The sequence below is a fragment of the Amblyraja radiata genome, chromosome 11 (assembly GCF_010909765.2).
Source record: "Amblyraja radiata isolate CabotCenter1 chromosome 11, sAmbRad1.1.pri, whole genome shotgun sequence".
NCBI classification, from domain to species: domain Eukaryota; kingdom Metazoa; phylum Chordata; class Chondrichthyes; order Rajiformes; family Rajidae; genus Amblyraja; species Amblyraja radiata.
The window spans coordinates 38,718,846-38,743,495 of NC_045966.1; the positions used below are offsets into that span (position 1 = coordinate 38,718,846).

General features: G+C 51.4%; 1 protein-coding gene across 1 annotated transcript in view; it reads left to right on the top strand.

The window, feature by feature from the left end:
* Positions 1-3,464: 3,464 nt before the first annotated feature.
* The window catches only part of tbc1d9b (TBC1 domain family member 9B), a 35,832-nt gene continuing 14,646 nt past the window's right edge, over positions 3,465-24,650 (top strand). The window contains exons 1-12 of the mRNA XM_033029718.1: positions 3,465-3,688; positions 6,495-6,605; positions 7,701-7,819; positions 8,273-8,501; positions 11,519-11,777; positions 13,713-13,920; positions 16,833-17,024; positions 17,331-17,501; positions 18,234-18,384; positions 19,469-19,683; positions 20,225-20,342; positions 22,806-23,091. Of these exons, the coding sequence (XP_032885609.1) occupies positions 3,571-3,688; positions 6,495-6,605; positions 7,701-7,819; positions 8,273-8,501; positions 11,519-11,777; positions 13,713-13,920; positions 16,833-17,024; positions 17,331-17,501; positions 18,234-18,384; positions 19,469-19,683; positions 20,225-20,342; positions 22,806-23,091 (2,177 nt within the window). The 5' untranslated portion in view covers positions 3,465-3,570. The remainder of the gene's footprint in view (positions 3,689-6,494; positions 6,606-7,700; positions 7,820-8,272; positions 8,502-11,518; positions 11,778-13,712; positions 13,921-16,832; positions 17,025-17,330; positions 17,502-18,233; positions 18,385-19,468; positions 19,684-20,224; positions 20,343-22,805; positions 23,092-24,650) is intronic.

The window sequence follows — 24,650 nt, forward strand, 5'->3', positions numbered from 1 at the left end:
ATTACAAATACATACATATTTGTAGGTTAATTGGCATTGTTAAAGATTGTAAATTGTTCCTAGTGTGTAGGATAGTGCTAGTGTATGGGGGTCGCTGGTTGGCTGTTTCCACGTTGTATCTCCAAAACACAGTTGCTGAGATTAGTCCTGTGCAGTGTTCAAGAGCTTGATGGTTGCTGGGAAGAAGCTGTTCTTGAACCTGGATGTCATGGTTTTCATGCTCCTGTACCTTCTTCCCGATGGTAGCAGTGAGATGTGAGCCTGGCCAGGCCAGGGTGGTGTGGGTCTTTGATGAAGCTGTCTGCCTTTTTGATGCAGCGCCTCCTGTAGATCCCTTCGATGATGGGGAGGTAAGTATCCGTGTTCCCATTGAACTAGTCACGGTGAGCAATTGGAATGTAGGATGTTGGCTGAGACCCAGTGTGTAGGAAACGTGAGGTTTGTTTCAAACATTGAAATGTAGACTAACTTTCCAGTGAAATCTGAGGGAATGGCAGTAACAGACGGATGTTCCTACTGATGAAATATAGTGCAAAGGAGCCTTATTTTCTTGGTTCTTGGTCACATGTTATTTGTCACATGTGCAACTGCACAGGGAAATCCTTTTTGCACACTTACTCATGCAGGCGCCATTTCCAAAGTCCAGTCCGCCCAATTTACTGGAGTGGTTCCTGATCCAGGTAAGCCTCAGGATCCTGCAGGGCCTCCCTCTGTCACCTTCAACTGGCGCAGCTCACAAACCGATGTATGTCTCCTCACCCAGCCATCTTTGTGTTCCGAGGGCGCTTCCTGCAGTTGACCTTGAAGGCACTGGAGGCATTACCCCGGTTCACCCTCCCGCCCTTGCTCCTCACATCCCACATCTCCAGCAGCTCCCCGGAGGTCCACCGAGCCTCCAGATCTTCCAGGTGGGTTCCGTGGCCATAGTTCCACAACATCTTGGGAAGGCGATCCCGAGGGAAACGTTAAACTCCAGCGGACTCTCGGGTGGCTGTAGAATCTCTCAAGGCATTTGAAGATGTAGGTAGGTCACCGGTATCTTCCCTGTTATGTTATACTTGGATCTACAGGAACAGGCCCTTCAACAAACACCAACATATCTACCACCACTACATCCCCAGGCACCCACCACCTAAAACATCCCTCAAATTTTCCCCGCATTTTAAAGCTATGCACACAAGTCTTTGACACTTCCATCCTGGGAAAAAGATTCTGACAGTCTACCCTATTTATGCCTCCCATAATTGTATAAACTTCTATCAAGTCACCCCTCAGCCTCTGACACCCCAGAGAAAACAATACAAGTCTGCCTGGCCTCTCCTAATCCAGATAATATTGATAGAAACGTCTTTGCACCCTCATTAAAGCCTCCACATAGCCGAGGTTTTGACCATCCCGGCACCACTGGCGCTTACTATGGTCTCCGGCGGGCGGCTGCGGTGCGGCGATGGCAGCAGAGGGCTGGACGTCCCTGCAAGGCTGCTGGTGCGAGGGCGTGGACACCCGGCTGATGGACCCACCGTCCTGCTGCTTGGCGAGCCACAGCTCATCGGCCCATTCAACGAGCTGCAGGGGGTCGGTGAAATTCGATCCAGTGAGGAGCAGGCGGATGTCGTCAAGCATCTGCTCCAGAAAAGCCTGTTCGAAAAGCAGGCAGGGCTGGTGGCCATCCGTTAGGACGAGCATCTCGCTCATCAGCGCGGACTGCTTAGGAATCTCCGAGGCCGTCCATATGCAGAAGGCGGGCGGCGCGATCGCGGCGACTGAGCCCAACAGTGCGGAGCAGCAGTGCCTTGAGGGCAGCATTCATTTTCGGGATCCGAAATCACGATCAGACCGGCAGGGTCACCTCTTTGGCGAGGCAAGCAGGTTGAGTAAAGTAAATCTTTAATTGTAAACGACAAACAAAAGAAGTATAGGAAAACCGCGTGCTGGGTCAGCCAAATATATAACAGCTTCTGCTACACGGGAGGAGTTCTGTCAACTGAGGAATAAAAAGCCCGTGAAAAACACACCCGCGATCAAGTGATGGCGCCAGCCAATAGCGAGGGTTCGCATTGCCCCAAGCCACCATTTGATTGCTGCTACAATAATTGAAGGTAGACAAAAAGGCTGGAAAATTGAAGGTAGACAAAAATGCTGGAGAAACTTAGCGGGTGCAGCAGCATCTAATGGAGTGAAGGAAATAGGCAACGTTTCCTGCCGAAACCCTTCTTCAGACTGATGCAGGGTGGGGGTGGCAGGAAGAAGAAAGGAAGAGGAGGAGCCAGAGGGCTGAGGGAGAGCTGGGAAGGGGAGGAGACAGCAATGGCTACCGGAAATTGGAGAAGTCAATGTTTATGCCACTAGGGTGCAAACTGCCCAAGCGGAATATGAGGTGCTGCTCCTCCAATTTCCGGTGGTGCTCACTCTGGCAATGGAGGAGGCCCAGGACAGAAAGGTCGTATTCAGAATGGGAGGGGGAGTTGAAGTGCTTAGCCACAGGGATATCAGGTTGGTTATTGCGAACCGAGCGGAGGTGTTCGGCGAAATGATCGCCAAGCCTACGCTTGGTCTTACCGATGTAGATCAGCAGACATCTAGAGCAGCGGATGCAATAGATGAGGTTGGAGGAGGTACAGGTGAACCTCTGTCGCACCTGGAACGACTGCTTGGGTCCTTGAATGGAGGGGGGAGGTAAAACGACAAGTGTAGCATCTCTTGCGGTTGCAATGGAAAGTGCCTGTGGAGGGGGTGGTGCGGGTGGGAAGGGAAGAATTGACCAGGGAGTTACAGAGGGAGCAGTCATTGCGGAAAGCAGACAGGGGGACGATGGGAAGATGTGGCGAGTGGTGGGGTCACGTTGGAGGTGGCAAAAATGACGGATGACTATTTGTTGTATGTGACGGCTAGTGGGGTGGAAGGTGAGGACTCGGGGGACTCTGCCCTTGTTCCGAGTGGGAGGATGGGGAGAGAGAGCAGTGTTGCGGGCTATTGAAGAGACCCTGGTGAGAGCCTCATCTATAGTAGGGGAGGGGAACCCCCGTTCTCTGAAGAATGAGGACATTTCCAATGCCCTGGTGTGCCCCGCTACAATAGGTAGAGTTAGTGCGGGTGTCAGTGGTTATGGGGAGACGGCAGGAGAATGGGTTGAGGGAAAGAAAGATCAGCCATGATTGAATGGCCGAGTAGACTTGATGGGCCGAATGGCCTAATTCTTCTCCTATCACTTATGAACACTCCCATCACCGTGACTCTTATTCCCACAAGCTGTGCTATTCTATTCTGAGCCTGACCCTCGGGGTAACTCCAGCACTTTGTGTCCTTTATCATGTCCATGCCTCTTATTATTCTGTCAGCTGGAGGAGGGATGAGTTTAGCTTGACACCGTGTACAACACGGAGCCTGTGGGCCGAAGGGCCCGACCCCAGTGCTATCCCGCCCCTCTCTGTCCCACCTCCCGGATAGCGGGACATGCGCGCTGCCAGTCCCCGCCCCGGGTGTCAGCAGCCGCTGCCGACTGACCGCCCGCCCGACCAGCCCAGCCCAGCCCAGCCCAGTCGCCGCCGCTGCTGCTGCTGCCCGGGCACCATGTGGCTGAGTCCCGGGGAGGTGACGCTGGCCAGCGCGCTGTGGGTGAGCGAGCGGGCCAACCCGTTCTTCGTGCTGCAGCGGCGGAAGGGTCACGGCGGCGGCGGCGGCCTGGCCGGTGGGTGAACCGCGTAACCGACGGGCCGCTGTAGCGTTCCGCCAGACTGACGGCCTCCCCGCCCAATCACAGCGCGCCCGGCCGCGCCGCCGGCCAATGGCTGCACCCGGGGGGCGGGACCGATGTGCAGTTTGTTTGCGACATCTTTGCCATTGTTGTTGTCAGCTATAGGTTGTCAGATACTAGAGGAGTTCCGCTCTATAATCTTTAGTTGCCAGTATCTGGTTGTTGCTGCTGGAAAGTTGCGTTTAATGCAGCAATATCTGATGCAAGGAAGGTTGCGTTTAATGCAGCTCTGCCTGCTGCAAGGGTGGTTGTGTTTAATGCAGCTCTGCCTGCTGCAAGGGAGGTTGCGTTTAGTGCAGCTCTGCCTGCTGCAAGGGAGGTTGCGTTTAATGCAGCTCTGCCTGCTGCAAGGGAGGTTGCGTTTAATGCAGCTCTGCCTGCTGCAAGGGTGGTTGTGTTTAATGCAGCTCTGCCTGCTGCAAGGGAGGTTGTGTTTAATGCAGCTCTGCCTGCTGCAAGGGAGGTTGTGTTTAATGCAGCTCCTGGCACTGTTACTGCTGGAAGTTTGCATTTAATGTAGCTCTCGGCTCTGCTGCTGCAAGGAAGGTTGCGTTTATTGCAGCTCCCACCTCTAGCTGCTGCAAGAAAAGTTGCATTTAATTTAGCTCCCGGCGATGTTGCTGTAAGAAGTTTGCATTTAATGCAGCACTCAGCTCTGCTGCTGCTGCAGGAAGGTTGTGTTTAATGCAGCTCCTGGCGCTGTTTCTGTTGCAGGAAGGTTGCATTTAATGCAGCTCCCAGCGCCACTGCCGTAGGAAGGGTTGCAGTAAATGCAGCTCCCGGCTCCTTGATTTGCGACTGCAGGAATGACTGCAGTTCATACAGCCCCGCTACCCCACTGCAGCCGCCAGCGATGTGTTGTAATGGCTAATACCTGCATTTGACTGTTTTCCAGCAACGAGGTTGTCTACGGACTTTGCTCCCCCCGGACTGTCCCGTTCCCAGCCCCCCTCCGCTTTGTGTTCCGGTACCTTCCCTCCCCATCTCCCACCACCACCTCCGCCCCGGGACTGTTTCCTGGTCCAGCCCGCCTCCCGGTACTGTACGGCCTGGCCACGTTTGCACATTCACCTGTACGCCGCTCACTTTCTCCACAATTCTGGTTTAAACCCTGTGCTTGCATGTGACAGAGGCGCTCCACTGAGGGAGTGCCACAGTAATGCCACCGAAGTCGTTGCCTGTGGTTAACTGAACCAGCTCTCCCTCACTGGTGTATTCTGACATGGTTAATCAGCGCCTCGACTTTAAAATTCACAGCAAAACACAAAGTGCTGGAGCAACTCGGCGGGTCAGGCAGCATCTGGGACGGGAATGGACAGATGATTCCATTTGGGATCTTTATAACTTAATTTCCTTCACACCCTCTGGACCTCCCTCCTGTTTATCCCAGTATCCACCAGCTGTTCGTTCTTCAATTCCAGCCTCTTGGATTTTCCTGAGTTTAGTTTATGATTGTCACCTGAACTAAGGTACAGGGAAAAGCTTTTTTGTTGCGTGCCATCCAGTCAGCGGAAAGACAATACAGATGCTCCCCGATTTATGATGGGTTAATCAGAACGTAACCCCATTGTAGGTCGAGGAGCAGCTGTACATGATTACAATCAAACCGTCAACAATGTACAGGTACAGAACAAAGAGAATAACATTTAGAGCAAGATAAAGTCCAATGAAGTCTGATTAAAGACAGTCCGACTGTCTCCAATGAGGTAGATGGTAGCTCAGGACTGCTCTTTAGCTGGTGATAGGATGGTTCAGTTGCCCGATAACAGCTGGGAAGAAACTGCCCCTGAATCTGGAGGTGTGTGTTTTCACACTTCTGTACCTCTTGCCTGAGGGGAGAAGAGGGAGAAAAGGTGAGACTGGTCTTTGATCATGCTGGAGGCATTACTGAGGCAGTGTGGTGTAGATTGAGATAATGGAAGGGAGGTTGGTTTGTGATGGTTTGGGCTGTGTTCACACATGGAGATCTATCACCCCATCAATGACCAATGTCTCTCCACCTATCGGGGCCTCTGTCCTCTCGAATCCCCTTCTGAAACATCTCTGTCTCCCTTCATGACATTTTGTCAGCATCAGCAGACTCAAGAGGAGATGTCACCTATCCGTGTTCTCCAGTGGTGGTGCCTGACCCACTGAGTTACTCCAGCACTTTGTGTCTTCTTTTATTCCCTTCTTAGTTTTATAACTAAGCTTAGTCACCCTAAGCTTCAGACGGCTTGATTGTAATCATGTATAGTCTTTCCGCTGACTAGCTAGCACACAACAAAAGCTTTTCACAGTGCACGTGACAATAAACTAAACTAACTACTTTAGAGTTACATCATGAAAACGACCCTTTGGCCCATTGAGTCCACACCGAACATCGATCACTTGTTCACAGTAGTTCTATGCTATCCCATGTTCTCATCCACTCCCTACACACAAGGGGCAATTTACATTAACCTACAGACCCGCACGTCTGAGGGAAGTGGGAGGAAGCTGGAACACCTGGTGGAAACTCTGACGGTCACAGGGAGAACATATAAACTCCTCACACAGACAGGACCTGAAGTCAGGATTGAACCCGGGTTTCTGGTGCTGTGAGTTAGCGGATCTACCCTCTTCACCGCCATGCAGGCCCGCCCCTCGGAAGAAGTGAGGCCTAACCTGGCCAGGTCAATCTCTCCCTGCAACCACGGCGCTCCATCCCGGACAATATTCCCACCTCCTGGCTCACGCATTGCCTTGCTTCTGTTGGCAGGACTCCTGGTGGGAACGCTGGACGTTGTGTTGGACTCGAGCGCAAGAGTCGCCCCTTACAGGATCATCCACCAGACGCAGGAGTCCCAGGTGTACTGGAACATCGCCAGTGGTGAGCACCAAGCGGAAACAGCCGATCCTCACACCCCGACTGCAGAGGGTGGGAACTACAGGAAAGGGTCATGCAGCATGCAAATCTGCCCTTCGGCCCTAATTTACTGGACATTATCTCACACTAAATGTTATTCCCTTTATCCTGTATGTGGACACTGTGGATGGCTTGATCAGCTTACCAGCTGTTATCAGGCAATTGAACCAACCTATCACAAACTTGAGAGTCGTCCTATCCTCCCATCTACCTCATTGGAGAACCTCGGACTGGTTGGTGTAGGCAAGTCGGGCTGAAGGGCCTGTTTCTACTGTATGACTCTTGACTCCGATAATTATCTCCAATCTCCCACCCTGTGCACCAGAGAACTCTACACCAGTCAATTCCTCGGATGAATAATTAATGGTACATAAAACCCTTGTATAATGGTCCCGGGGTCTGGTACTGTTGCAACGTTTAAACAGGTACTTGGAGAGGCACAGGTCTTTGACAGGTACATGTTGTTAAGGAGTGCAGTGTCACACAGCATAGAAACAGGCCCTTTGGCCCAACTCGTCCATGCCGACCAAGATGTCCCGTCTACACTAGTACCACCTGCCCACATTTGGCCAATATCCCTCTAACCTCTCGTATCCATGTCTTTTAAAATACCTGCCTCAACTCCCTCCTCTGGTAGCTCATTCCATATACCCACCACCCTCTATGTGAAAAGGTTACCCATCGGGTTTGTATTAAATCATTCCCCCTTACCTTAAACCTATGTCCTCTGGTTCTTGATTCCCCTACTCTGGGGAAGAGACATGCATTCACCTTATCCCCCCCCCCCCGTGATTTTATACAACTCTGAGATCACCCCTCATCCTCCTGCGCTCCATGGAATAAAGTCCTAGCCTGCTCAACCTCTCCCTGCAGCTCAGGCTCTCAAGAGCTGGCAACATCCTTGTAAATTAAGATGTAATTCCGTATAAATTTTGTGAAGATTAAAAGATTTAAGTAGATGTGTGAAAGGCGGTCTCCTCCTCGTGTATGGGAGTGTGGATAGGGTGGTGCAGCACGGAAAGGTGATTTGATTTCTCTCCGTGTGATCTGATTGTTTAGGCAGCTCCAGGAAGGAGATCACGAAGCACTGGGAGTGGTTGGAAGCCAATCTCCTGCAGACTCTGTCCGTTTTCGAGAACGAAGAGGATGTGTCGACCTTCGTCAAGGGCAAGATCCAGGTCAGTGATAGGCGCGGCACGGTGGCGCAGCGGTAGAGTTACTGCCTTCTAGTGCCAGAGACCCAGGTTCAATCCTGACTATGGGTGCCCTCCGTACGGTGTTTATACGTTCTCCCTCTGAGTTTGCTCCGGGTGCTCCGGTTTCCTCCCGCACTCCAAAGATGTTCAGGTTTGTAGGTTAATTGTCTTCGGTAAAATTGTAATTTTTCCTGAGTGTGTTGGATAGTGCTAGTGTAGGGGGTTGATCGCTGGTCGGCATGGAAGTAATGGGCCGAAGGGCCTGTTTCCATGCAGTATCTTTAAACGGTAGATGTCGGCATGCTGTGGATATCTGAGGACATCCATCCCCTGAGAGGGAGACGGAGAGTCCGGGTGGGGCAGGGCCAGCAGCGTTGGATAGACAGCACTCAGACAGGCCCCGCTCTGACATCCAACACCACCTCTCTGTTTCAGGGAATCCTTGCCGAGGAAAACAAAAACAAGGAAGCCAAAGAGGATCAGGATTCGGGGAAGTTCAAGGAAGCGGAGTTGAAGATGCAGAAGTTGTTTGGGATGCCGGAGGAGGAGAAGCTGGTGAATTATTATTCGTGCAGCTACTGGAAGGGACGGGTGCCCTGGCAAGGATGGGTCTACCTCGGTGTCAACCACCTCTGCTTCTACTCCTTCCTGCTGGGCAAGGAAGGTGAGGACTGTTCGCTCGTGCCGGGGCATGCCGGGTGACAGCGCAGTAACGAGGTACAAGGGAACCCGCCTCAGCAAGGTGTCAGTCTGAAGAAGGGTCCCGTGTTCTCCAGAGATGCTGCCTGACCTGCCGAGTTATTCCAGCACTTTGGGTCTTTATTTGTAAACCAGCATCTGCATGTTTGTATTTCAAGGAGCAGTAGAGCCGCTGCCTTACAGTGCCAGAGACCCGGGTTCGATCCTGACTCTAGGTGCTGGCTGCACAGAGTCTGCACGTTCTCCCTGTCACCGCTTACGTTTCCTCTGGGTGCTCGGTTTCCTCCCACATTCCAAAGATATACAGGTTTGACTAGTAAATTTGTACATTGTCCCTAGTGTGTAAGATAGTGATTGTGTATGGGGTGATTGGTGGTCAGTGTGGACCTGGTGGGCTGAAGGGCCTGTTTCCACGCTGTATCTCTAAAGTCTAAAGTAATGTTCCGTGTGTCTGCAGCATTGTAGTGGCATTGTTATAATTGACCTTGGAGTGCAAGAGAATAAGCGAGTTCAGTATTCCGACTTTGCATGCTCAGGTCATATGTCACAAGCGAAAAACACTCAGCAGCCGTGCCACGGCATGGACATAGACCTGCGCCTCGTCTGCAGCCAGGATCGATGCCGGGTGTCCGACGCCGCAATCGCTGCAGAATCACCACTGGACCATTCCCGTCCCCTCCCGAGTGCCCCCCCCCTCCAGTCCGGGGGCAGCCAGAGACGTCGAGAGTCAGACGGGTGGGCCCCCCCAGGCCCACAGGCAACACGGAGAAGCAACGCTAAATCCAGCTCAACTCTGCATGTCTCACCGGGTTAACCTACAGCCCTGCCTGGACTGACGGGACACCAGCCCAGAGCCGTGGAGTTAGCCCTGCTTCTCCGCGCTGGATTAAGCCTGGGCCGTCGTTCCCGTGCGTCCAGGTAGGGCTGGTAGGTCAATCCAACGAGACAGGCAGAGTTGAGCTGGGCACCAGAGACCCGGGTCGATCCTGGCTGCAGATGAGGTGCAGGTCTATGTCCATGCCACGGCATGGCTGCCGAGAGTTTTTATCGCTTGTGACTTTTGACAAATCCCATGATTCCTTGTGGTTTTCAGAATACCGAACTCGCTTATTATGGAAGGAGTTTTGGAGGAGTTTTCGTTTTTCAGTTCTAGAGATACAATGCGGAAACAGACCCTTCGGCCTACCGAATCCACGCCGATTGGCGATCACCCCGTTCGCTAGCACTATCCTGCACGCTGGGGACAATTTGCAGAAGCCAATTAACCTACAAACCTGTACGTCTTTGGAGTGTAGGAGGAAACCGTAGAATCCAGAGGAAACCCACACGGTCACGGGGAGAAGGCACAAACTCCATACAGATTGCACCAGTAGTCAGGATCGAACCTGGCTCTCTGGTGCTGTGAGGCAGTAACTCCACCGCTGCCCTAAAGTAGACATAAAGACGTTTCCTGTTGTACGGAGTGTGAAGTCAAGGGCTTTGGATGTGAAATGGTCACTGACAAACCTGTGGTATGGACAGAAGGGAGACTGTTTTCTTTTGGTTTATTCTTGTTTTGGGATCTGAGCGGCACTATTACGGCCCTTGAGAAGGTTGGGGTGAGCTACCTTCTGAAACCACTGCTGTCCCTCTGTTGAAGGAGTTTCACACAGCTGTTGGGGAGGGAGTTCCAAGATTTAGTCCCATGAGAGACGGGCTTGGACAGGTGAAGGCATAGAGTCGCGGAGGGATGAACATCGGGAATGGTCCAAAACCTGGAATTGGAGGTGCTCGGATCTTGAAAGCGGTGCAGATAATGGAGGAATATAAAACCATGTGGAATAGATTGGGTGAATGCACAGTCGGGGAATCAAAAACCAGAAGGCATAGATTTAAGGTGAGGGGGGAGAGGTTTAACAGGAACTTGAGGGGCAATTTTTCACACAGAGGGTGGTTGGTGTATGGAACGAGCTGCCATGGGAGTTGGTTGTGGCAGGGACTATCACAACGTTTGGACAGGAAAGGTTAAGATGGACATGGGCCATACGTAGGCAGGTGGGACAAGTGTAGCTGGAACATCTTGGTCGGCATTGGCCAGCTGGGCTGAAGGGCCTGCTTCCGTGCTGTATGATTCTTAGACTATGTCGGGTGATGTGATTGAAAACGATGATGATGATCTTAACGTAAACGACATGCTCGGAGTTGGATAAAAAAAGACACAGTGCTAGTGGAACTCAGTGGGTCAGGCAGCATCCGTGGAGGGAATGGACAAGCGACGTTTCGACGATCTCATTCCTACCACAAATATATAGGAATTTGATTTCCAAAACATCAAAGCATTGCAGTCTGGTCTCTCACCTTGTTGAGGGAGGAGGGCTGAGACTGGTGTTGCTATAGAGTTTCTGCCTCACAGCGCCAGAGACCCGGGTTCGAACCTGACTACGGGTGCTGTCTGTACGGAGTTTGTACGTTCTCGCTGTGACCGCGTGGGTTTTCTCCGAGTGTTCCAGTCTCCTGCCACATCCCAACAATGTGCGGGTTTGTAGGTTGATTGACTGGTAAATTGTCCCTAGTGTGTAGGATAGTGCTCGTGTACGGGATGACTCGGCGGGCCGAAGGGCCTGTTTCCACGCTGGATCACTAAAGTCTAAAGCACCCGTAGTCAGGATCGAACCCGGGTCTCTGGCGCTGGCTGCAACTCTACCACTACATCGCTGTGGGTGGGACGTCCCCTGGTTGCCCATTGTCTGAGTGGGTGGAGGAGAAATGTAGAGGGTACAGGAGGGAGGGAGGGGGCGGTGGAGGATGGAGGGAATAGCTGGAGGAGGAGGGAGGGTGATGGTGGGGGAGGGATGGGGTGGAGGAGGGAAGATAGTGGAGGAGTGGGGGGGGGGGGGGGTGGTGGAGGAGAGAGGGAGAGGGCAGGGGAGGGATGGGGTGGTGGATGAGGACGGGCGTGGGTGAGCCGATGCTGGGGTTTGATGGAGCTCGCTGTGGTTTCAGTGAGGTTGGTGGTGGGATGGGTGGACGTGACCCAACTGGAGAAGAATGCCACGCTACTCCTCCCGGAGTGCATCAAGGTCAGCACCAGGGACCAGGAGCACTACTTCTCCATGTTCCTCAACGTGGGCGAGACCTTCAAACTGATGGAGCAATTGGCCAACATCGCCATGCGCCAACTGTTGGACAACCAGGGGTTCTCCCAGGACAAGGATCTGCCCAAAGCCACCAACACCATGAAGCACTCGTCAGCACTCAAACGGTATGTTGCTTCCCTTCCCTGACCCTGACCATGACGGCTATAATGGCTCCGTCTGTAGGAAGGAACTGTAGATGTTGGTTTACACTGATGATAGACACAAAATGCTGGAGTAACTCAGCGGGTCAGGCAGCATCTCTGGAGAAAAAGAATAGGTGACTTTTCAGGACGAGACCCTTCTTCAGACAGTCTTGAAGTGTGTTGGCGGTCATAGGTCCATAAGTCATAGGAACAGAATTAGGCCATTCGGCCATCGAGTCTACTCTGCCATTCGATCATGGCTGATCTATCGTTCCCCCTCAACCCCATTCTCCTGCCCTCTCCTCATAATCCCTGACGCCTGTACGAATCGGGAACCTATCAACCTCCGCTTTTAAAATACCCATTGACTTGGCCTCCACAGCCTTCTGTGACAATGAATTCCACAGATTCACCATCCTCTGGGTAAAGAAATTCCTCCTTATCTTTACAAAGACTTGTCCTTTTATTCTGAGGCTGTGCCCTCTGCTCCCACACACTTCCCACCATGGGTCCCACCAGGTTACTGACTTGTGGGACATGTCGGAGTGTTGAGGCTCTCGTGGATGGTGTTGGGAGAGAGGGTGTGACCACTGCTTCTCTATCGGCTGCTTCAGAAGGAAAAGAGGAAGGAAGCTGATTCATTCCAGAACCTTCCATGATGCCACATGGTTAGTGAATGCTTTGGACAGTGAGTCACTGGGTGGATAATATCGCCAATCACAAGCTCCGGCAGATGGTCTGTGATCACAAGGAACACAAGGCACAAGGAACTGCAGGTGCTGGGTTACAAAAAAAGACACTGGTAAAAAAAAAGAAGACAAAGTGCTGGAGTAACTCAGCGGATTCGGCAGTATCTCTGGAGAGAAGGAATAGGTGATGTTTCGGGTCGGATCCCTTCTTCAGACAAGAAGAATCCCGACCCAAAACGTCACCCATCCGTGTTCTCCAGAGATGCTGCCTGACCCACTGAATTACTCCAGTACTTTGTGTTCTAGGCAAGATTCCATCATCTGCAGTTCCTTGTTTAGTTTTAATGTGGTTTATTGTCACGTGTACTATGAAAAGCTTTTATTACATGCCAACGAGTCAGCGGAAAAACGACATGATTACAATCGAGCTGTCTACAGTGTACGTTTTTACATGATGGAGGGTATATTATTTAATGTAAGTTAAAGTCCGATTACAGATAGTAACGAGGGTCTCCAATGACGTAGATGGGAGGTCAGGACTGCTCTCTAGTTGGTAATAGGATGGTTCTGTTGCCTGATCACAGCTGGGAAGCAACTGGGACTGAATCTGGAGATGTGCGTTTTCACACTTCTGTACCTTCTGTACCCTCTGATGGGAGAGGGGAGAAGAGGGAGTGACCGGGTGAGACCGGTCCTTGATTATGCTGGTGGCCTTGCCGAGGCAGCGTGAAGTGTAGATGGAGTCAATGGAAGGGAGGTTGGTTTGTGTGATGGCCTGGGCTACATCCACAACACTCTGCGATTTCTTGTGGTCACCAGTGTCTCTACTCAGTGACGTTCCTTGTAGGGAAACTTCTGTATTTTTGGTGTCCACCTGACAGCAGACACAGACCGTGGCAGAATTGCAGCTTCGATCCTAATCTGTGTGGAGTTTGCACATTCTCTCTTCGGCTGCTCCGGTTTCCGCCCACATTACAAAGACAGGGTTGGTAGGGTAATTGACTTTGTTAAAGATTGTAAATTGTCCCTAGTGTGTAGGATAGTGCTAGTGTACGGGGTAACCGCTGGTCGACGCGGACTCGGTGGGCTGAAGTGCCTGTTTCCATGCTGTATCTCTAAAGTCTATCGTCTGAATTTGAAATCCCACCATGGTTTGTAGTCATACTGTCCAACTTGTCCATGCTGACCAAGAAGCCTGGTCTAAACCAAGTGTGTGTTGTTGCCACAGGGACCTGGATGCTCGGGCTAAGAGCGAGCGTTACCGCTCCACCTTCCAGCTACCGCGGGACGAGAGGCTGGACGGCCACACCGAGTGCACGCTGTGGACGCCCTTCAATAAGATGCACATCTCTGGACAGATGTTTGTCTCCAACAACTACATCTGCTTCGCCAGCAAGGAGGAGGAGAGCTGCAACCTAATCATCCCTCTGAGAGAGGTAGGCCGATCACCACGGCAACAGCAGCAGGCCCTTCGGCCCGCACGCCCTGCCCAGCGTCATGCCAAATTAAACTATATTTAGTTTATATATATAGCACTGAAACAGCCCCCTCCGCCTATCCCACCCATGCTGACCAAGATGCCCCATCGAATTTCTATTTATTTTTGTTTATTGTCACATGTACCGAGGAACAGTGAAAAGCTTTTCCACTAGTCCCACTTGCCTGTGTTTGGCCCATATAGCTCTAAACCTTTCCTATCCTTGTGGTTTAGATTGGTTTCTTATTGTCACGTGTTCCGAGGTGCAGTGAAAAGCTTTAATTTGCGTGCTATCCAGTCAAAGAAAAGACTATACATTCAATTCAATTCAATTCAATTCAATTTATTGTCATTTGGACCCCTTGAGGTCCAAACGAAATGCCGTTTCTGCAGCCATACATTACAAACAAATAGACCCAAGACACAACATAATTTACATAAACATCCATCACATTGCTGTGATGGAAGGCCAAAAAATCTTCTCTCTCCACTGCACTCTCCCCCCCGATGTCAGAGTCAAAGTCAAAGTCAAAGCCCCCGGCGGGCGATGGCGAATTGTCCCATGGCCATTAAGCCACGCCGGGTAATGCAAGGTCGCACACCGGGTCTTGGTGTTAGAGCCCCCGGCGTGCGCTCGCAGCCCGCAGCCATTCCAAGCCGCGCGGGGCGGTGCTGTAAGGCCCCGCTCCAGGAGCTCTTCAACCCCGCAACTCGGGCGGGAGAAGTCGCCGTTGCGGAAGCCCTGAAAAGCGGTCTCCCTCCAGGGACCCGCGGGCTCCCAGGTGTTACCGTCCGCCAAACCCGCAGTTGCAGCCACCGAATCTCCGGGGGTCGGGTCGCAGCAGCGTCCACCACAGCTCCACCCGCTCTGGACTCGGCCAGCTCCGCGACGGTGAGGTGAGTAGTCGGCACCAGAGCTCCCGGTTTTCCTGTTGGAGGCCGCTCCTCGTTGCAGCCCCAACGACAACGGAGACCCGACAAAGAAAAGGTCGGGTCTCCCGTGCAGGGAGAGATTTAAAAGTTACCCCCAACCCCCCCACACCACCCCCACCCCCCCACACACATACCCCAACAAAAATAACAAAAACTACATAAAAACATAGACATAAAATAATAAAAACGCAGACGGACTGCAGAGGCCGCTGCTGACGAGAGCCGCGCCGCCTACCGGTTTACAATGCATCCATCTACAGTGCATGGTTAAAAGGTACAACATTTAGTGTAAAGATAAAGCATTGAAGTTCAATAAAGTCCAATTAAAGATAGTTCAAAGGTCTCCAATGAGAAAGATGGGAGGTCAGGACCGCTCTCTAGCTGATGTACCTGTCTAAGCATCTTTTTTGAAAAAAACATTAAATGCTGGAGTAACAGCGGGTCAGGCAGCATCTCTGGAGAATATGGATAGGTGACGTTTCGGGTCGGGACACTTTTAATCTTTAAAATATTTTAATCTCCTCTGCCTGCACGTGATCCATATTCCTCCCTACCCTGTGCACATCCATGTGCCCATCCAAAAGCCTCTTTAACATTACAATCGTATCTGCCTCCACCATCACCGCTGGCAGCGCGGTCCACCACCCTCTGTGTAAAAGAAAACTTTCCCTGTCTTGAAAGGAAGATCTCGTGATATAGATTCAGAATTTTGTCAGTGATGCTTCCTGGTAAGTTCAGTAAGACTCAGATAATCCACTTCCCAATCGCTGGCACTTAGGGCAATTGTAACCTGTCCCCAGAATTTAACCAAAGGGTTTGCAATATTTAAGGAATGTCCTTATTCCTCCCTTTGGGATGGTAAGAATTGAAGGGAATGGAGGGATATGGATCACGCAGAGGCAACGTTTCACCTCATGAGAACATAGTACAGCACAGGAACAGCTCTTTTGGCCCATAATGTCCGTGCCAAACACGATGCTAAGATACACCAGTCTCATCTGCCTGCACCTGATCCACCATCTTCCCAATTGTAGCAGTGTGGCCAGGGTGGTGTGCGTCTCTGATGATACAGGCTGCCTATTTGATGCAGCGCCTCCTGTAGATCCCTTCGATGGGGGGGAGGTCAGTACCCGCGATGGATCGGGCAGTGTCCACCACACTGTGTAATCTCCTTTGTTACTGGGCGTTCGAGTTGCTGAACCAGGCCATGATGGCATGCTCACCAGGTCAGTGTGCTCTCTACTGTTCACCAGCAAAATCCATCGACTTATCGAATCTCCTCAATCTTCACAAGATGGAGAGGTGTTGATGAGCTTTCTTTGTGATTGCAGAGATCAGCGTGGCCAGGAATGTGAAGCTGTAGCCTTTCTCCTGATTGTTTAGTTTAGTTTATTGTCACATGGACTGAGGTACAGTGAAAAGTTTTTTTTGTTACGTGCTATGCAGTCAGCGGGAAGACTATACAGTACATGATTACAATCAAACCGTCCACAGTGTACAGATACAGGATAAAGGGAATAACGTTTAGTGCAAGATAAAGTCCAGTAAAGTCTGATTAAAGAAAGTCCGAGGGTCTCCAATGAGGTAGATAAGAGGTCAGTACTTAGGTTAGTTTAGATTATTATCACATGTACTGAGGTACAGGGGAAATCTTTTATGTTGTGTGCTAACATGCTGGAGTAACTCAGCTGGTCAGGCAGCATCTCTGGAGAAAAGGAATAAGTGGTGTTTTCGGTCCGGACCCTTCTAGATGGGAAGTCAGATCTGCCCTCTAGTTGGTGAAAGGATGGTTCAATTGCCTGATAACTGCTGGGAAGAAACTGTCCCTGAATCTGAAGGTGTGCGTTTTGACACTTGTACCTCTTGTGTGATGGGAGAAGAGGACTGGTCCTTGAGTATGCTGGTGGATGTTGATGTTGGGTGTTGTGTGCGCTTTAGGTGAGCATCGTGGAGAAGGCGGACAGCTCCAGTGTCCTCCCCAGCCCTCTCTCCATCAGCACCAAAAACAAGATGACCTTCCTCTTCGCCAACCTGAAGGACAGGGACTTCCTGGTGCAACGAATCTCCGACTTTCTACAGCGCACCCCATCCCGAAAACTGGCCCGGAGTCCCCTCAGCCCCACCGCCCAGGTAACCAGTCATTCCTTCAGGCGGCACAGCGGCCAGCGCAGGTTCAATCCTGACCTCGGATGAGTGGAGTGTTTGTGGGGAGGGAGGGAGAGGAGGGAGCAGGGAGGGGAGTGGTGGGTTGGAGAGAAGGGGGGCGGAGAAGGGAGGGACCGTGGGGGGGAGAGGGAAGGGTGGGAGCGGGGAGGGGAGTGGTGGGTTAGAGGGGGGTGGAACGCGGACGGGGGGTGAACGAGGGGGTGGGTTAGAGGGAGGAGGGTGGGGTATTTAGCCGAGGTTTTGACCGTCCTGTGTGTGTCCTGTCTACAGGTTTCGCCCGGGACGGAGCTGACCCCCTCAATGTGCTCTCTGACGCCGAGCCCAGACTCTGCCACTGACAACAACCGGCTCCTCTTCAGCGACGAGACCACCCCCACCGCCACCCAACCCCTGATGTGCATCTTCCGCAGGGACTCCCCCGAGGAGCTCACCCCCAAGATGGTACGCAGTTCCGGAACGTTCTGCAGCCAGTTTGTTACCACGGTGGCGCAGCAGTAGAGTTGCTGCCTCACAGCAACCTGGGTTCGATCCAGACTAAGGGTGTTGTTTGTACAAAGTTTGTACATTTTCCCTGTGACGGTGTGGGTTTTCTCCAGGTGCTCCGGTTTCCACCCACACTCCCAAGACTTGCGGGTTTGTAGATTAATTGGCTTCAGAAAAAATTGTAGGATAATGTTAGTGTACGGGGTGATCGCAGGTCGGCGTGGACTCAATCAGCCGCAGAGCTTATTTCCACACTGTATCTCTAAAGTCTACCAGGACTTGCCGGCTTGTGTTACTGGGAAAGGTTGGATAGACTGGGACATTTTGGAGCGTAGGAAGCTGAGTTTAGTTTAGTTCAGTTCAATTTGGAGATACAACGTGGAAACGGGCCCTTCAGCCCATCGAGTCCATGCCCACCAGCAATCACCCGTTCACACTAGTTCTATACTACACACTCGGGACAATTTACAGAAGCCAATTAGCCTACAAACCTGCACGTTTTTGGGATTTGGGAGGAAAAACAGAGCACTTGGAGGAAACCCATGTGGTCAGAGAGAGAACATACAAACTCCACAGACAGCACCCGCAGCCTATCTTTCCCTCTCAACCCTATTCTCCTGCCTTCTCCCCGTAGCCTTTACTGATCAAGAGCCTTGGCATTAATGACTGACTCTCCGTTTGTCCGTGCAGGCCAAAGAGAAGATGAAGGAGGAGTCGTGGAACATTCACTTCTTTGAGTTTGGCCGTGGGGTGTGCATGTACCGCACGGCCCGGACGAGAGAGCTCGTGATCAAGGGTCTTCCCGAGTCACTCAGGGGGGAGCTCTGGCTGCTGTTCTCAGGTAAGTCAGAGTGGCTACAAGCCAACAGCCCCTTCCCGCAGAGAACCTGGCACCAACACCATGGTCACAGTGTAAGATAGACACACAGTGCTGGAGTAACTCAGCGGGTCAGGCAACATCTCTGGAGAAAAGGAATAGGTGATGTTTCAGGTCGAGAGTCTTCCTCAGACTGGGAGTCAGGGAGAAGGAAACCTGAGGTATAGAACAAATCAGATAACCAAGGAAAGGTGGAGCCTACAAAGGTCCATTGTTTGCTGTGGAAGAGGTGCTAACGAAGGGATGCGAACAGTGAAACTAGCAGCACGACTAGGGTGGGGGAGGGACGGAGAGAGAGGGAATACATTGTTTATTTGAAATGAGAGAAATCAATGTTGTAAGCTGTCCAAGCGTTATCGTTTAGTTTATTGTCACGTGTACTGAGGGCTGTAGAATTATGGCCGTTGCCCAGACCATCACATAAACCAACCCCCCCCTCCACTGACTCCATCTACACTTCACGCTGCCTTCGGCTTGATTGTGATCATGGATTATCTTTCTGCTGACTGGATAGCACACAACAAAAGCTTTTCACTGTACCTCGGTACATGTGGGGTCTGCAGTGAGGTAAATGGGAGGTCAGGACCCCTCTCTAGTTGGTGAGAGGATGGTTCAGTTGCCTGATAACAGCTGGGAAGAAACTGTCCCTAAATCCACAGGTGTGCGTTTTCACACTTCTGTACAGGAGAGGGAGTGACCGGGTGAGACTGGTCCATGATTATTCTGGTGGCATTGCCGAGGCAGTGTGAAGTGTAGATGGAGTTGATGGATCCATGGGTTCACCTTGTGTCCCGACCTTGTTCTCGATGGGCCATATCCTTTACAATGGAGCGGATTCGTCACTCGACACCAGCATCAATGGAAGGGAAGGGAACCTCGATCAGCCTCTTGAAGATGTCCTGCCGTCCGCTCTGATCTCGTTTGATCCACAGCTCACCCCCTTCTCCTCAAACCCATCACTAACATTAAAACCCAAAGATCAGATAGTATTGATGTAATCAGTTCTACCCGCTGCGCCGCCCCGTGCTCACCCCTCTGCTCCTGGCAGGCGCCCTGAACGAGATGCAGATGCACCCCGGCTATTACGCGGGGCTGGTGCGGGAGTCCATGGGCAAGGAGAGCTTGGCTACCGAGGAGATCGAGAGAGACCTGCACCGCTCCATGCCCGAGCATCCTGCCTTCCAGAACGAGCTGGGCATCGCGGCGCTGCGCAGGGTACTGACTGCCTACGCCTTCCGTAACCCCACCATCGGCTACTGTCAGGTCAGTGTATGACACCCCCCCACCCACCTAACCCTTCCCACCCCCACCCACCCACCAACTCCATCCCCCACCAACCCAACTCCACCCTTCCTACTCCCTCCCACCCGCCCCATCTACTGAACCACATACTCCCACCCTCCCTCTCAATCCCACCCACCCACCCCCACCCCATACTCCCTTCCACCTACCTCCCACCCAACCCCACCATCAGCTACTGTCAGGTCAGTGTGACCCCCCCCCACCCAACCCCCACCCAAACCCTTCCCACCCACCCACCCAACCCCACTATCGGCTACTGCCAGGTCAGTGTGTGACCCCACCCCACCTACTGAACCACACCCTTCCACCTCCCTCCTCGTACCCCACACTCCCAACGGCAACCCTACTCCATCCCCCCCTGTGCCAGCTCCCTCCTCCCAACCGCACCAACCCCCACTCCGCACGCTGCCAGCACCCACATTAACCGTCTGTTAACTGCTGTGTACGAGGGTGGGGGGCTTTCTCTGTCGGACTGGGCACTGACCTCTCCCCCCTTCCCCAGGCCATGAACATAGTGACCTCGGTGCTCCTGCTCTACTGCAATGAAGAGGAGGCCTTCTGGCTCCTGATCGCGCTGTGTGAGAGGATGCTGCCCGACTACTACAACACTCGAGTTGTTGGTGAGTCCCACAGTGGCATGGCACACTGTTCATCAGGAGTCCTTGCTAACTCAGGCGTACAGCACAGTAACAGGCCCCTAGGCCCCTCACCTCCAGTTTGGCTTAGTATAGTTTTTGTCACGTGTACCAAAGTACAAGAACTTGAAGGGCAGGTCCTGGATCGAGGGGGAACAGGCAACTGTTTAGTTTAGTTTATAGTCACGTTTACCGAGGTACGGTAAAAATCTTTTTTGTTGCATGCTATCGAGTTAGCGGAAAGACTATACATGACTACACTCAAGTCGTCCACAGTTTACAGATACAGGATAAAGGGAATAGTGTTTAATGCCAGATAAAGTCCGGTAAAGTCCGATTAAAGACCAAGGGTCTCCAATGAGGTAGATGGGAGGTCAGGACCGCTCTCATGGTGATAGGACAGTTCAGTTGCCTGATAACAACTGGAAAGAAACTGTCCCTGAATCTGGAGGTGTGTATTTTCACGCTTCTGTACCTCTTGCCTGATGGGATTGGGGAGGAGAGGGAGTTGACTGGGGTGAGACTTGTCCTTGATGATGCTGGTGGCAGTTCAGAGACATGGTGCGGAAACAGGCCCTTCGGCGCACCTATTCCATCCTAACCAGCGATCACCCTTACACTAGTTCTATCCTACACACTAGGGATAATTTATAGAGGGCCAATTAATGAATGATGATGATGATAATGAATACGTTTATTGTCATTGCACAATACTGTGCAACGAAATTCCATTACATCTCCTCCGGTTAAAAACAATACAAACACGACAAACATTGACACATATGTACACTTATTAGTAAAAATAAATAGGTGTTTTAAAAGAATTTAAAAGAATTTAAAAGAATTTGGCGGCATTTCTTAGAATTACATTTTGCTTCCCCAGCATTCTCTGTTGGAATTTAGCTCTTTTATCGCACATGGGTAGAAACTATTCTTTAGTCTACCGGTGCGAGCCTTCAGAGTCCTGAATCGCCTCCCAGAGGGTAGCAGAGTAAAAAGGTGGTTGGCAGGGTGGGATGTGTCCTGCTTGATATTTGTGGCCCGGCGCAAGCATCGGGCCCTATATATGTCATCCAAGGAGGGCAGTTGGGCGTTTGTAATGTTCTGCGCAGTTTTTATAATTCCCTGCAACGCCCTCCTCTCGGCCACAGTACAGCTAGCAAACCACACCAGGATTCCATAGGAGAGGATACTCTCCACGGCGCATTAACCTATGAACCTGCACGTCTTTGGGATGTGGGAGGAAACCGGTGCGCCCGGAGAAAACCCACGCAGTCACAGGGAAAACATGCAAACTCCATGCACAGACGACACCCGAGGTCAGGATCGAACCCGCGATCCTGGCACTGTAAGGCAGTGGCTCTACCCGCTGCTCCACTGTGCCACCTTCTGCCATCTTGTTTGTGCTTTGCCTGAAAGATGATGTAAGCTATTCAATAATAATATTCAAAGACTCTGCCCTCTAATCCTTGACATTTCCACCCTGGGGGGAAAAGGTTCTGACTGTCTATCCTATCTATGTCTCCCATATTTTCCAGAGAAAACAATCCAAGTCTGACCAACCTCACCACACAGCTAAATACTCTCTAATCCAGGCAGCATTCTGGTAAACCTTCTCTGCACCCTCTCTAAAGCCTCCACATCCTTCCTGCAATAGGATGACCAGAACTGTACGTAATACTCCAAATGTGGTCCTGAATGCTTCCTGACTCTTATACTCAAGAGGGGAAAAAAGACACGAATACTGGAGTAATCCAGCAGTTTAGGCAGTATCTCCATAATTTTAACGTATCCCACCTCACCTATATCCACCTATCACTCGCCAGCCTCTGTCCTGTCGCCCCCTCTCTTCCAGATTTCTTTCCCCCATCCTACCACAATCAGCATATTGTGTCTTTTTTTGTAAACCAACATCTGCAATTCCTAGTGTCTCTCTCTCTCTCTCTCTTTGATTCTGTTGGTACCCTTATCCAGTCTGAAGCAGCGTCCGAAAGGTCACCTATCCATGTTCTGCAGAGATACTGCTGGACCCGCCGAGTTACTCCAGCATTTTGTTTCTATCTCCGTTATATAGAAGGGCGGCACAGTGGCGCAGCGGTAGAGTTGCTGCCTTACAGCGCCAGAGACCCGGATTTGATCCCGACTACGGGTGCAGTCTGTGTGGAGTTTGTACGTTTTCCCCGTGACTGTGTGGGGTTTCTCCGGGTTCTCCGGTTTCCTCCAACACTCCAAAGATGTACAGGTTTATAGGTTAATTGGCTTCAGTAAAATGGTAAATTGTCCCTAGTGTGTGAGGTAGTGTCAGTGTGTGGGGGTCGCTGGTAAACCACAGGGCCTGTTTTTGTGCTGTGTCTCTGAACGAAACTTAACTAAGGTTGGTTATTGTGAGGGTTTGCTGGAAGTTGTACCCCTTTCTGGAAATTGAGTTGCTGTGGTGTTGGATCACAGGTGCCCTGGTGGATCAGGGGGTGTTCGAAGATCTGACGAGGGAACACCTTCCTCTCCTGTACGAGTGGATGCAGGAGCTGGGAGTCATCGGCACCATCTCCCTCTCCTGGTTCCTCACCCTCTTCCTCAGCGTCATGCCCTTCGACAGTGCCGTGGTGGTGGTTGACTGCTTCTTCTACGAGGGCATCAAGGTCATTTTCCAGGTGTCCCTGGCCGTGCTCGACGCCAACCTGGACCCGCTGCTCAGCTGCTCCGACGAGGGAGAAGCCATGACCATCCTCGGCAGGTGATTGGTTGTTTACGTCGCCACAATAACCCAAGCCAGCCAATCGGACATTGGCTCTCTCGCCCCTACTGACTCCGCTTCCCATTCCCATTCTGCACCTGATCCAAATCCCACCATTTGGTCCGCCATGGCCTTCCGGATCTCCCGGATGCTAACAACTGTAACTCCCCTTCCCGTTCCCACACTGACCTTTCTGTCCTGGACCTCCTCCACTGTCAGAGTGAGGCCACATGCACACTGGAGGAACAGCACCTCATATTCTACAAAGAAGCTTACAAACTAACAGTATGAACATAGAATTCTCTATTATAAGTAACTGCTACTTACACTTTCCTTCCCTCCAACCTTGTCCCCTTCCTCCACTCTAGTCGTTTATCACAGTTTCCCTCAAGATCACATCTTCCCTAGCCAGCAGTGGGCCTACCAGGCAACGCCCAGCCTTAGTCATTTGACTCTTATAGAGATATACAACTCCTCTAAACCTTTTCTATCCATGTACCTGTCCAAGTGTATTTTTAATGTTGTTTTAGTACCTGCCTCAACTACCTCATCTGGCAGCTCAATCCATACACTCACCACCATCTGTCTGAAAAAGTTGCCCCTCAGGTTCCTATTAAACCTTTCCCCTCTCATCCTAAACCTACAGTATGTCCTCTGGTTCTCGAACCCCTGCTCGAGCTAAAATACTCTGTGCACGTCCACTCCGCATTCAGGCCTCAATCCCCCCCCCCCCCCTCCGCATTCACTGCCAGATCAGGTCCAGCCTCTAAAGCCCAGTCCCAGTCTGTCCATCCCCTTCACAGATGCTGCCTGACCCACTGAGTTCCCCCAGCACTTTGTGTTTTGCACATGAATCAACTAGCTCCAGTTCCTTGTGTCTCCTTTTATCACCCGTTCATCCATTTGGACAGATATGTGGACAGGAAGGGTTTAGAGGAATATGGGCCAAATGTAGGCAAAAGGGACTAGCCCAGAATGCCAACCAAGAAGGCTTCTGACCCGAAACATCACCCATCCTTTTACTCCAGAGATGCTGCCTGACCCCTTGAGTTATTCCAGCATTTTGGTGCCAACCAACTTAGTTAGCATGGGCACGTTGGGCCATAAGATCTGTTTCCTTTGACTCTATGACTGACTCTTTCAGAGAGATACAGCTCTGGAACAGGCCCTCGACCCCATCTAATCCAGTCTGACCATCAACCACTGATCCTACATTATTCCTTTTTTTTTTTTAATTTCTTCCAACCCTCCTGACAATTACCCTCTAAACCTTCCTATGGATATACATATATTGGAATATCTTTTAGCAGTTGTTTTTAGAATTTTGAGCATTACAACACAAAACAGAAAGTGCTGGAGGAACTCAGCGGGTCGGGCAGCATCTGTAGAGGGAATGGACAGATGACGTTTCGGGTTGGGACCATTCTTCCGCGATCAGGCATTTGTTCCCGCGTATTCAGGATGACTGAAGTTGGGAATAAGTTAACTGTTCATTGGGCTGTCGAATGTGACTCCTTCAATCACTGTTGAATTTGACTCATTTCATAAGTTTATTAGTA